General features: G+C 41.0%; 1 protein-coding gene across 2 annotated transcripts in view; it reads right to left on the bottom strand.

The window, feature by feature from the left end:
- hip1ra (huntingtin interacting protein 1 related a) overlaps nucleotides 1-13,063 on the bottom strand; it is a 141,042-nt gene that overhangs the window by 56,599 nt on the left and 71,380 nt on the right. For both annotated transcript variants that reach the window (XM_043715781.2, XM_043715782.2), the window contains one exon: nucleotides 424-564. In XM_043715781.2, the coding sequence (XP_043571716.2) occupies nucleotides 424-564 (141 nt within the window). The remainder of the gene's footprint in view (nucleotides 1-423; nucleotides 565-13,063) is intronic.

Raw genomic sequence — 13,063 nt, 5'->3', positions numbered from 1 at the left:
CCCTGATAAGGTGCCAAAAGTAGATTAAGAGGAGAGTTCAGAGAATGTGGAGTCAAAGGACAAATAGCAGAATGGAGACAGAAAACAGACAGTGGGAGTAAACAGACAATTTGAAGCAGTTTTAGGCCATTCTACCCCTCAAACCTGCTCCACCATTCAACATGATTATAATAAACTACAGAGGAGGAACACTGAATTTCTTCCTGCACCAAAAACTACTTGAGTAATCAAGCTATAGAAGCATAATGTTTAAGGGGATTAAAAATAGTTTCCACAAAATTATTGCATGTAAAGAACATTTAATTGAGATCTCTATTCTACTCTGATAAAGGTGACTTAGATCAAATCAATATTTCTTGTAATTTATTTTACTTATAACTTCCACCAATGTCAGATAATACTGTAGAAATCCCAGATACTTACAGGAATGGAGCTTGAACATTAGTGTTACAGTGTAGTGGTAAAGGTGGCTGCAATCCTGGATCACCTGAATGAGAGGTGCTAGGCGACACTGACCAGAGGGTGTCTGTGATACTGCATAGGAGGTATCCAGTGATCTGAATACTGGGAACAAAACAGTAGTGTTAAAAAGAGGTCCTTTAACTCCCCTTGATTATGTTTCTTTTCAGTCTGTGGCAGCAGGGACAGAGCAGTTTATATTGTGACAGGTATTGCCATTTTAAACAGACCTTCTGTCCAAAGTGAAAAGAGGCAGAGAAGAAAATTAATTGCATGAACACATTCTATAGGGCCCAAGAGACATTGCATAATTCACAGTCTCATGCAGTTTAAGCCAATCCCATACCAAAAGGCTCATTTTTCTGTGACCTTTGCTGGTCAGGTTTAAATACAAATTGCAGTGGTTTGTACTTTTTTTGTAAAAACAGGAGTGTCAGACATTCTCACCTTCTGATCACTTAGTCTGAACTTTAAACATTTTCTCTCTACCAGCACTCTCCACCCACCAATCCCATACCTCTTGCCCCCAGACTATAATCATAAATGCTGTCCCCTCCACACTTCACTTCAGCTCTGATGGAGAGTCATCAAGACTCGAAACGTTAGCTTGCTCTCTCTCCATGGATGCTGTCTGACCCGTTGCGATCTCCAGCATTTGTTGCTTTTAGTACAGATTTCAACATTTGCAGTAATTAGTTCCTACTAGGAGTGTCAGACATCCTGACACTCTGGGAGTTGACGCGAACGTGGTTGTATCAGAGTCAAGGAGTAAAGGTGACTTGGTGATGGGATACGGGCCTCTGTGGAGTTATTTCACTCACAGAGACAAAGCAGGGCCATTATCTGGATGCACCATATGACATGCTGCTCAACACTGCAGCACTATGGAGGCTCCGGGTTTAATGCCACATCTTTGCTGAATAATAACAGAAATGTTGTGTAGCTGCTTTAAAGTAGCAAAACATCCCAAGGCACTCCAGGCACACAATCACACATTAACAGCAAGCTGCATAAGGAGATTTTAAGGCAAATGATTAAACGCTTGGTCAAAGATGTAGGTATTAAGGAAGCATTAAAGTATCAGAGAGGTTAATGAAGGGAGTTTCACAGATTAAGCCCTTGGCATCAACCAAGATATTGTTGATGACTTCAGAACACTGACCTCATCAACTACAAGGAATAGAACAGCTAGAGTTCCAGCTACTAGTCTCACCCCTGCAATAGTTTGTGTGTGTGCAGACACCTGGTGAGTGGCTTGACTATGACTTACACCACCATGGTCAAATGGCTACCCACAGTTTCGGCACACATCTAAAATGACCACGCGGGGAAGGAACTCAGGTGAAACCAATACCTATATAGCTAGGATGAAGGCAAAAAGATGGAGAGAAATAAAAGCAGAGATCAACCACAAACCTTTCCCTCCCGGCATAAAGTCCATGTTGCATGTTCCTAATGTCACCACAAGAAACTGACTATCACTATGGTGGTTTTGGGTCCATTATGGCCCTATTTATGTTTGGATACTTTTGGCTTCTTAAATTAATTTCAGAGTTGGATAAAAGCTCCTTACCACCTTGAAATCATCTTCATTGACCCTGATCTAGATACATCTTCAATGTTTATTCAGAAATTTGTACAAAGGCCCTTCCCGTATATGACTATATTTACTATTCTGCTGCCCTGGGAACATTACCTTTTTATTGTTATAAGAACGGCCTTGTACCCATTTGCTTTATCTCACTATGTGCTTTCCCCTTCGAGGATCTATGATCATGGCCATGCGGGTCCCTCTGCCTGCACACTGCTTTAGTATGACATTATTGTGTCTATATTGCCTTTTCCTGTCTTTTTATCAAAATGTTTCACTTTCTGTCATATTTTTCTGTACTAAAGTTCATCCACGTCAGGTCTGCCCACTCCATCAACCTATGGATATCTACTGATGCAAAGATGTCATGTTAAAGCTGTACAGGACTTTGGTAAAGCCATATTTGGAGTGCTACACACAATTCTGGTCACTCTATAATAGAAAGGATATTATTAAACTGGAAAGGATGCAAAAAAGATGTACAGTACAAAAGATGTTACCAAGACTAAAAGGTTTTTGAGTTATAAGGAGAGCCTAGACAGGCTGGGGTTTTTTTCGCTGTAGATTAGGAGGCTAAAGGGGCATTCCTGTAGGGTTTTTAATTTAAGAGGGGCATGGATAGGGTGAATAGTCGAGGTATTTTTACCAAGGTAGGGTAGTCCAAAACTATAGGGGATAAATTTAAGATGAGAGGAGAAAGATTTAAGAGGGACCTGATGGGCAACTTTTTTAACACAGAGGGTAATACATTTATGGAACAAGCTGCCAGAGGAAGTGGTGAAGTGGATACAATTAGAACATTTGAAAGATATTTAGACAGGTATATGGATAGGAAAGGTTTAGAGGGATACAGGCCAAATGGAGGCAAGTGAGACTAGTTCAGTTCAGGAAGCCTGGTCAGCATGGATGAACTGGGCCGAAGGACCTGCTACCATGCTTTTTAACTCTATAACTCTATGACTAATAATCACCTCTGCCTGCCCACTCCACCAGCCTGTTGAATGAAAAATGCCTCCACTAAACATCCCTCCCATCTCCGAAAAGAGTATCATAATATCAGATATTATTGCAACATTGAATTAAAAAGTAAATTCAAGTAAATTCACACAATGCTTATTTTTACTTCTGTCTCTGCCTATTTATGCAGACACAAACACACACTCAACTATGTACATTCATACCTTTCAGTTTTTATTTCAAAGTAAAATTTGGAATATATCCCTGTAGCCCTTCTAGTTATAGAAGTTATAGGGACCAGACCTATCCAAATAAGTCAAAAACAAACAAACCCGCAATCTCAAAAACATTGGCAAGGGTTTCTTGAATTTGAATAGCTATCATCCATTATGAAAAGCAACAGCCAGTCATACACATGACCTAACAAATCTTACTGAAAATGTCTCTCTGCATACAGCTCGGCTCAATCACTCAACTTTAGAAACTGCTATCAAAATCTATTAAAAATTGGATTGGATTGCCATCTAAACTATTGTTTTTACTTTTGTACAAGGACTGATTTACAAAATTAAAGCACATGGGATAGAATTGGTGCTAGAGCACGGAGACAAAATTGGCTAAGAGGCAGAAAGCAAACAGCGATGTCAAACAGTTGTTTTCCAATCTGGGGCAGGATCTTACCAAACGTACCTCATCACGCAGCTCCCTCACCCTTTTGCCATCTGTCACAAGTAATTTTGGCCCAATCTTACCATGCGCCATTCCTGAAACAACTCACCACTCAGAGGATATCCCAGAATAGAACAGCGTATATTGTGTCCATGCAATCTTTAAACGTTCATTGTCCATGCAATGTCAGCCTTCTAGAGGAAAGGCCAGCACTGGGAGAAGTTTAAAGTGCTTCTCCACTCTACTAGCATAAGTGCCACCGTCTTCCCTCTGACCCTCATACTATCTGCAATTGTACCCAACTCCCAACAAGGCCAATGTCCCAGTACTCTCATGATTACCTGCAAAATCTTCCCATACTCACTCTCATACATGCAACCACCAACCCCACTTCCCTACATACCCTCCATGTCTCCTAATCACTCGTTCAGGGCACCTCCCCACCCGCACCAAAAGTAACAATTGTGCCACACTTGCACCTCCCTTGCTACCCGTCTCTCTCTCTCTCATTCAGAAAAATGGCCAAAAAAAGGTCGGTAAATCTGGGCTTGATGGATGATAGACTGCCTAACACTTCGCTCCTCACCCTAAAGGGTCCTACCTCTGACCATTCCGAGCAGCTGAACAAAACCCCCATGACTTGATTGATGACTGCGGACAACCAAGGGAAGCCTCCTGGCTTTGTGTCTGAGCTAAGTGACGTGGCAGATGTAATATAGTCCTGGTATCTCTGGCCAAGAGGGAAAAGTGCAAAAGGCATGCCAAGGCAGACACACTATAAGCATCCAGTAAGGGCCAAAGTGAGTGAGCGCTAACACAGCAAACAAGGAGCCTGGAACTGCTACCTGAGCCGATTGATGAGCTGGGAGCATGTCCCTGAGCACACAATGTCCTTGCTGCAACATCATGAGAGTAAAGGTGCAGCATTGAACTCCAGAAGCGTTCTGTAAATGATTTGGAGATCACAGATTCCTAATAGTACAGGTAGCAGCTATTTGGCTCATTGAGTCCGCACCAACCTTCCGAGGAGTATCCACCAACAGCTCGTAACCCCAAATTTATCAAGGTTAATATACTAAACCTGCACACCCCTGCACACTACGGCAATTTAGCTTGGTCAATCTACCTAACCTTCACATCCTTTGGACTATGGGAGGAAACCGGAGCACCCAGAGGAAACCCACGCAGACACGGGGAGAACATGCAAACTCCACATAGATAGTCACCCAAGGCTGGAATTGAATCTGGGTCCCTGGCGTTGTGAGGCAGCAGTGTGTCATAAGCGTTTGTGAGATTACCACATGTCCGATGTTGAACATGGGGTGCCCTGAAATGTCATGCTTATCTTCAAAGATGGAGGTCCTTTGGAACACCTGGCAAGCTGAGGCACCTTGCTCTGACTTCCATGTCGAGCTCTCTCAATGCCTTACTTGTTTGGCACATTTGGAAAGATGGAAAACTGAACATTAATGAGGCAAGTTGAGCTGTTAATAAGACATTTAATAATCCCCTTAAAATTGCCAACTCACTGTTGCTTAGTGAGAAACCCGCACTCGCCATGTCACTCATCCATAGTATATAAACAGGGAGAGATGCTCCCAATGTTTGTGATCAGCCTTGCCAGACTTCTTGTCCGATTCTTCTACAAATCTCACCTCATTGCTCAGATCCCTGTAAGATTCTGCCTATTGTAACTGCTAAGAAGGCTAACAATGAACAGGAGACTGTCAGGAGGAAATAAGCTGACACATGATAGATGAAATTTAATGCAAAGTAGTGTGAGGTGATACATTTTGATAGGAAAAATGGGCAGAGGCAGTAAACGTTATAATAACAGGACAATTTTAAAAGGTGATGCAGGAACAGATAGAGCCTGATGATGTATACTGTACACACATCTTTAAAGATGACAAGACAAATAAGCAGAGTATAAAACCTTCATGAAATACTACCTAAGCCTTAGAGAAGAACATAAGAAATAGAAGGAGCAAGACAATCGACAAGATGCGTTGCCAAAATTCACCAAAGATCCTTAGTCAACATCTTCCAAACCCAGAACCACTTCCATCTAGAAGGACAAGCTGCCTTCTTGAACGGCTACAGTCCATGTGCTGTAGGTTGACCCACGATGCCCTTAGGGTGAAAGTTCCAGGATTTTGACCCAGCAGCAAAGTCAGGATGGTGAGTTGTTTGCAGGGCATCTTGCAGGTGGTGTTGTTCCTGTGTGTCTGCTACCCTTATTCTTCCAGAAGGGAATGGTCGTTGATTTGGAAGGTACTGTCTCAGGATCTTTGGAGAACTGCTGCAGTGCATCATGTAGATGGTTCACACTGCTGCTACTGAGCATCAGTGGTAGGCATTGAATATTGTTTGTCAACGTGGTGCTAATCCAATGGGCTGATTTGTCCTGAATAGTGTCAAGTTTCCTGAGTGCTGTTGGAGCAGCACTCATCCAAGCAAGTGAGGACTATACCATAACACTCCTGTCTTGTGCCTTATAGATGGTGGACAGGCTTTGAGCGGTCAGGAGGTGAATTACTCACTGCAGGATTTCTAGTTTCTGACCTGCTCTTAAGCCATGGTACTTAAATGGCTAGTCTAATTCAGTTTCTGGTCAATGATAACCCACAGAATGTTGATCATGGGGAATTCAATGATGGTGACACCATTGAATGTCAAGGGACAATGGTGAGAATTATTCTTGATGGAGGTGGTCATTGCTTGGCATTTGTGTGGCACGAAAGTTACTTGCCAGTTTTCAGCCAAAGCCTGGATATTGTCCAGATTTTGTAGCATTTGAATATGGACTGCTTCAGTATCCGAGGAGTGACAAATGATGCTAAACATTGCACAGACATCAACTCACATCAAAACTTCTGACCTTATGTTGGAGTGAACAGCATTGATGAGGCAGTTGAAAGTAATTGAATCTAGGACACTCCCCTGAGGAACTTCTACAAAGATGTCCCGGAACTGAGATGACTGACTTCCAAAACTCACAACCATCTTTCTTTGTGCCAGGTATGACTCCAACCAGTGGAGAGATTCCTCCCACCCCCCCAACCCTTTTTCCTATTGACTCCACTTTTGCTGGGCTCCTTACTGCCACACTCAGTCAAATGTGACTTTAAGGAATGAACCTTCACTATTCAAATAGTTAAGTTGCTAGGCCAGGGAGAGATGTCATTTGGCATTGTCTTAACTATTAGGCTCCGCTGAAGCCTCAGCTAAATATATGGATGGTAAACGTATATATATTTATACGAATATACGAATGATTAATTCCGATCTCTGTATGTAAAGAAATGCAAGGTGTGCCTATGAATGGCACCACCAATTGTACAGATCATCAAAATATTTTTTATGAATAAAGTATATTTTTGAAATAAAAAATACTATTATGATCTTCCTAACAGAGTAAGTACCTTTTTAATTCCCAAACTGAACATTCCATGACAATTTGCAACTCCATAAGGTTATTTAAAAATAACAGAGAAACTAAAGCCATTTGCGGGTAAATCAATAATCAGTTCTCAAAGCCTGAACTTGCTTGCCAGTTTGTATATTAACAATAGCATGCATCATCGATAATTCAAAAAAATAACTGTCGGCATTTTATTCTGGTCAGTACCACTTCATGTTATTGGCCAGTCTGTAAGGAACAACTCCAAAATGATTCAGAAACCAGATTAGATCCATGACTAATACCTCTTTAGTGTTGTTCAAGTAATGTTAGAACATTACGTGAATAACAATTGTGACATTCATTTGTCTTCCTAATCCTCTCCCATCCCATTCGATTAAGTTGCCAAATTTTAAGATGCCTGTGACTACAGTTACTTTGCAACAAGAGTCAGCAAATAAAAAATGGCTGGTGTTGCACTTTTATGATGTTTATTATAGATTTCTTGCCATTTGCTGCACCCTTTGTTGCAGCTGATCATATCAAATAAACTGGCTCTTTGGAAAGACATGCGTGGACTTTTGCTTCCTGGTCAGATGAACAGAGTTGGGACATTTTCTGGCTCCATAAATCCAGTCCAGGCAAAAGTGGCCCAAGCGGTTGGATTCTTATTTCAAGATGTTGAAGAACCCTGGACATTGGGCAGGGCAATGCTGGAACAAGTATGATGGTTGCCAGCTGTGGAGCTGTACTGAACCAAAAGCAACTTTGCAGCATCAATATTTACAATCCTTCCCATTGCCCATGCCCCATTCATGCCGACCTATGCCATTTCATGTACACCTACCATCTCCATAACCCCCTTTATTACTCCACGGCAACTCAGGCCAAACCATCACCCTGTGCCTTTATCACGTCAAGTGCAACACCACTTTTTAAAAACTCATTGATTAAAAAAAATCAACATTGAAATTCCCTCAACTAATCTCTTATGAAAAAAAAATTTTATTTGAGTTCTTTTGTTTTATACCATTCATAATTATCAAATCAGTGTCACCTCAGTAATAACATTACCTTGTAAAGTCAGTCATGCAGCACAAGTCACACTGATAGACCCCGGCTTATGTCAATGGAATGAAGTAAAAAGCACTGATTATTTTTAAACTCACACCTTTCATTAAAATTTTGAATCTTATTATCAATTTTAACAATTCTTTGACTACTTGATAGATCTTTAACACCTCAATGGTCTTTGCTTCACACACACTGATATCTCGTAATCCCAAAGGGCACCTGAACACTCTCAAAAGCATCCTGGGACCATGTCCAAATGGACAATTTACCTTTCCAGTAGGGCAGCCTGGCTATTCAAACAAATCCACAAAGTTCAGATGTGCTGATTTAATGAGGCAGCTATCTCCAGAAACCAAGGATATGCAATTTAGAATGTTCTGGACAAAATGGCAAGGCTGGATTCTGGGGAGTGGGACATCGGGATTCAGACCTGCTAAGGCATTTTCAAACCCAAGACTCTCAGACAGAGGCTGCTTCCCTGCCTTTGAGGGTACAATGAAAAACTTGCCATTTATACTGAGCAGTAACTGGGTCTGACTGCTTAACAAGGGAACACAGGCAAGAGATCAATGCTGGTTCAAACCAGCAAAGGATAGCTACAGTATTTAGATTAAGCCACAACATGTGTAAGATCAAGAATCATTTATGCGAAACGAACTTGTCCAGAGCCTTTTATCACACAGCTAAACTGGGTGTATTTTTTTTTACCAAATGAATTTGGAGTTCCATGACATTTATACCTTTGCAAAGCCAGAAGTATTTTCTTGCTTGGAATGTACCCTTTCATGGGCAGCATTTACTGATTAGATTATGATTCTGTTATTTCTTCAGAATTATGTGAAATATATCTCCACTACTGTCACTTCTGCAGAACTCCAGTTGGAATAGTTTTGTTCTTAGTCAGTGAGTATTGCGCTTCAAACTTGTTCAACTGAAGGAAATGCTCAGAAATCTATCAAATACTGATTACTATCTACAATAATCATGGCATTGGCTGCCAAGACTATATCAATTGATTTGCTTAAGGATCACATTTGTTGATGGAAGTTACATGGGGCATGTAGCATTGTACAAGGTAAAGTTATTGTAAGAGTTAAAGTTGGAGACTGTATTGCCGTATAGTTAGTAGACCACTTGTTCATAGAGGGGACACTCCTGTACAACATGTATCATTGGATGTGTCTCTTCATACATGCACAAAGGCTGAGCAGTAAAGTTTGGCTGTACAGGAGAATTGGCTTATCCTGAAACTGCAAAGACTATTCTCAGTATGACAGTTCAAAGCCACTTGACAAAACCCCTGTCTGTGACTACCTGTGTTTTTGAATCCTCAATCCTGGAGACCCTGCTGAGGAAGGTTGCTCCATTTAGGGACATGAAGATGGATGGCAAAGGGAGACAGTGGTTGCATTGACCAGGTCATCATGCAGCAGACAAGTGAGATGTAGCAAAGATAGGTTGAACCAGTTTGTGGGTTTGCATCAGTCAGTGAATGTGTGGGCATGTAACATTTGGCAGGAAGTCAGGAAAATGGTGTTGAATGGAGAGTTGCAGTTGTGATGCACACAATCTCATTCAATTGACTGTCAACAAGGCGTTTGTGTATTGAATAGACAGGTGTACAGTACTGTGCTGCCAAGAATGATAAGGGAAGTCCTGAGGTCTGGAATATTGCAGCCGCCTCAATAGATCCTCCAAATTTTGGTGCGTAGATTGTTTCTGCTTTTGACCTTTACCGTTTTGCTGCAATGAATCAGATTATGATCTTTTCTCAGTATTTGCCAATTGGAAAATGTATTGTGACAGTGAAATATGATGAATGAGTAAAATTGAAAGGTGTCAGGCAGGGCTCAATGCAGCAGTTGGAAGTGATCGCTCGAATATTCGAGATTTCTTTCTTACAGTTCAGCATTTTGTGAAAAAAACAACCAAGTTCACAAAGTCATACAATCACTCTCAAACCTCTCCTCAGGACCAGATGAAAGATTGCAGCATAGAAATGCTCACAACTCACTAACATCTGCTCAGGTAAGAGGAAAAAGATATTACTTTCTGCTGCTGTTCCTTCAAAACCAAAAATCACCTCTTTAGTCAGACTCTGACCTCTGGACCTAAAGAAGAGTGGAACTTACATTGAGTGTTTCTCACGTCATTTTATTGTGTGCAGAAGTAAAAAGTAGCTTGTGTGTGTAAGAATGCGCATTCTCATGCCAGGGAAATCAGCCTGGTTTCTCACTTTTTCTTGAAAGCGTCCACCTGTGATCACAGAATTGGTTCTCATCTCTGAAGGCCTTCTTGATTGAATGACTCTTTCAAGCTTTAATATGTCAAGTAGGTTAGGTTGGATGGGACACCCAAAGGCAGCAGCTGCCTGCGTGAACACGGGCTGGCAGAAGTCTACCTCTATCCATGTAGTCAGGTTTTGCATAACTAACTGCATTCAATTCAACAGAATTCATAGAACGTAGAACAATACAGTGCAGAACAGGCCCTTCGGCCCTCGATGTTGCACCGACCTGTGAACTATTCTCAGCTCGTCCCCCTACATTATCCCAAAATCATCCATGTGCTTATCTAAGGATTGTTTCAATCTCCCTAATGTGGTTGAGTTGACTACATTAGCAGGTAGGGCATTCCAGGCCCTTACCACTCTCTGCGTAAAGAACCTGCCTCTGACATCTGTCTTAAATCTATCACCCCTCAATTTGTAGTTATGCCCGCTCATACAAGCTGACATCATCATCCTAGGAAAAAGACTTTCACTGTCTACCCTATCTAATCCTCTGGTCATCTTGTATGTCTCTATCAAATCCCCTCTTAGCCTTCTTCTTTCCAATGAGAACAGACCAAAGTCTCACAGCCTTTCCTCATAAGACCTTCCCTCCAGACCAGGCAACATCCTGGTAAATCTCCTCTGCACCTTTTTCAATGCTTCCACATCCTTCGAAATATGGGGACCAGAACTGTACACAATAAATTCAAGAAGAGACATTAAAAGTACAAAAAAACTTTCAAAACTTTCATGGAATTGGAGAACGAACACAGCACAATGTCTGAATGAACAGTGTACAAATTTCAAATTGATACAAACTGATAGTCCAAATAACTTTATGTTCTAGACCATTTCACACTTAGCTGCGACATACACCAATCAGCTTAGATTTTAGTAACGAGTCACTCCGAATTTTGAAATGTCAAGTTCAATAAATATTTAGAAATCGGAGGTAGAGTGCTCCAATTTCTTGAAAATAACTTTTTTTACTTTCCTACAAAATTGTCATTTTAAACTGCAAGTCTTCAAAATACCCACCGGGATAACAGAATAAAATTAGAGTGCCACTAATAGACTTCCCCAGCATCTCCACCCACAGCGTCCAGATAATGAGGACATGTATAGAAGACGGGTGTCTGTGGGGTTAGAATATTGCACATACAGTAAGTAGGTCTTTTAAATGTTCAGAGACTCTTTATTTGAAAAACACTGAAAGATAAGCTCGAAAAGATGGAGCACTCATTGATTAACGTACGTTATCACTTTTTACTGAAGTCAGTAACTCGTACAAGGGCAACCTGCAGCACCTTATTTCAGGTTCTCATCTCTCTTACATTTCTCTGCAAAGATTTTGTGCTTCGAGAGACAATCAGATCAATCTTGAGACTGCGCCACAGTAACAACAATTTCCATTCATATAACATCTTTAAAATGGAGAGACATTTCAAGATGGTTCATAATAGCATAATTAAACAAATATGGGCATTAGGAAAGTCAGTCAAAATCCTAGTCGATGAGATGAGCTTTTAGGACAGTCTTAAGAAGGAGGTGGCTAGTCAAAGGATTTGAGGAAGGGAACGCCAACGCAGAGATCATTCCAGAGTGGAATTGATTCACAAAGATATAAATATTATTTTGAATCTTATTTAGGCTTTCTTGCTCCCTACCCCAGCAGAGGGATGATAGTAAAAACCAGTAATGCTTGGAAATGAACATACTGCTTGGACAAGAGTAACATTTTGAGGTATATGAACTGAACCAATATGCATCATGGGAGGTTTTACTAATTCTCCCTTCTGGGCTTGTATACACAGCACAGGCATCAGGTATTATGGAATGTAACCATTTTAAAAATTAGTCAAATCCCTCTGGGATAAAACTATATTTGTGAATGCCACAAAACAGACAGCATTGCAACGACTGCTTGTTATACATACCAATATTCAGTCCACTTGGAATGGATGGTCAAGTGATGTGTATAACAGATAGGGACCTCTATCTTGTTCTTCTGCCCAGGATGAATTTTCACCTTTTAACCTCTGATTACCTCCTAAAGGACAACCACCACCAGAAAGAAAAGCTGTAATGTTTCGCTCTGTGTACCTGACTGAAGGTTTAGTCCATTTCACAGTCAGGCACACAAAGTGTTTCAATGTTTACCCATCCCACTGTACATCTGCAAAACAAACCAGATTTATGTTTTCCTTTGTGTGAACGAAGAATGCAGGCTCTCTCAATTTCAGATTCTGAACACAAGTCCGATTTAAACTATCTCATGTAACGGAGACAAATTTTAAAATTAGTGTTGAGTAATGGGAACATGGTAATCTGTGTGCACTGAAATAAAAGTCAGATAGCTTTGATAGCTGGCACAGGGAAACAGAGATGATGCAAAGAATATTGTCCAACATGTACGCATTTAAACCCAAATGAGTTTCACATTGCGAGCCATGCTGCTTACTTTCTGCTGTTATATAGCGGCATACACTATTTTTCTTTCTCCCAGTGATCTCCTTGCCCTGACTGCATTGTCACTGCTGGAGTGCAGTTCCACATGCACCAGCAACTCCTGGTATCTCTCAAAGCTAGCCACCTTCATGTTTAAGCCTTGTTTTTGATGAATAGGCCTATTCAACTT

The sequence above is a fragment of the Chiloscyllium plagiosum genome, unplaced genomic scaffold, assembly GCF_037043375.1.
Source record: "Chiloscyllium plagiosum isolate Xiang-an unplaced genomic scaffold, Cpla_swu_hap1 HiC_scaffold_24, whole genome shotgun sequence".
Taxonomy (NCBI): Eukaryota; Metazoa; Chordata; class Chondrichthyes; order Orectolobiformes; family Hemiscylliidae; genus Chiloscyllium; species Chiloscyllium plagiosum.
Note: the sequence above shows the minus strand (reverse complement) of the source record. Positions and strands in the feature narration are given on the sequence as shown.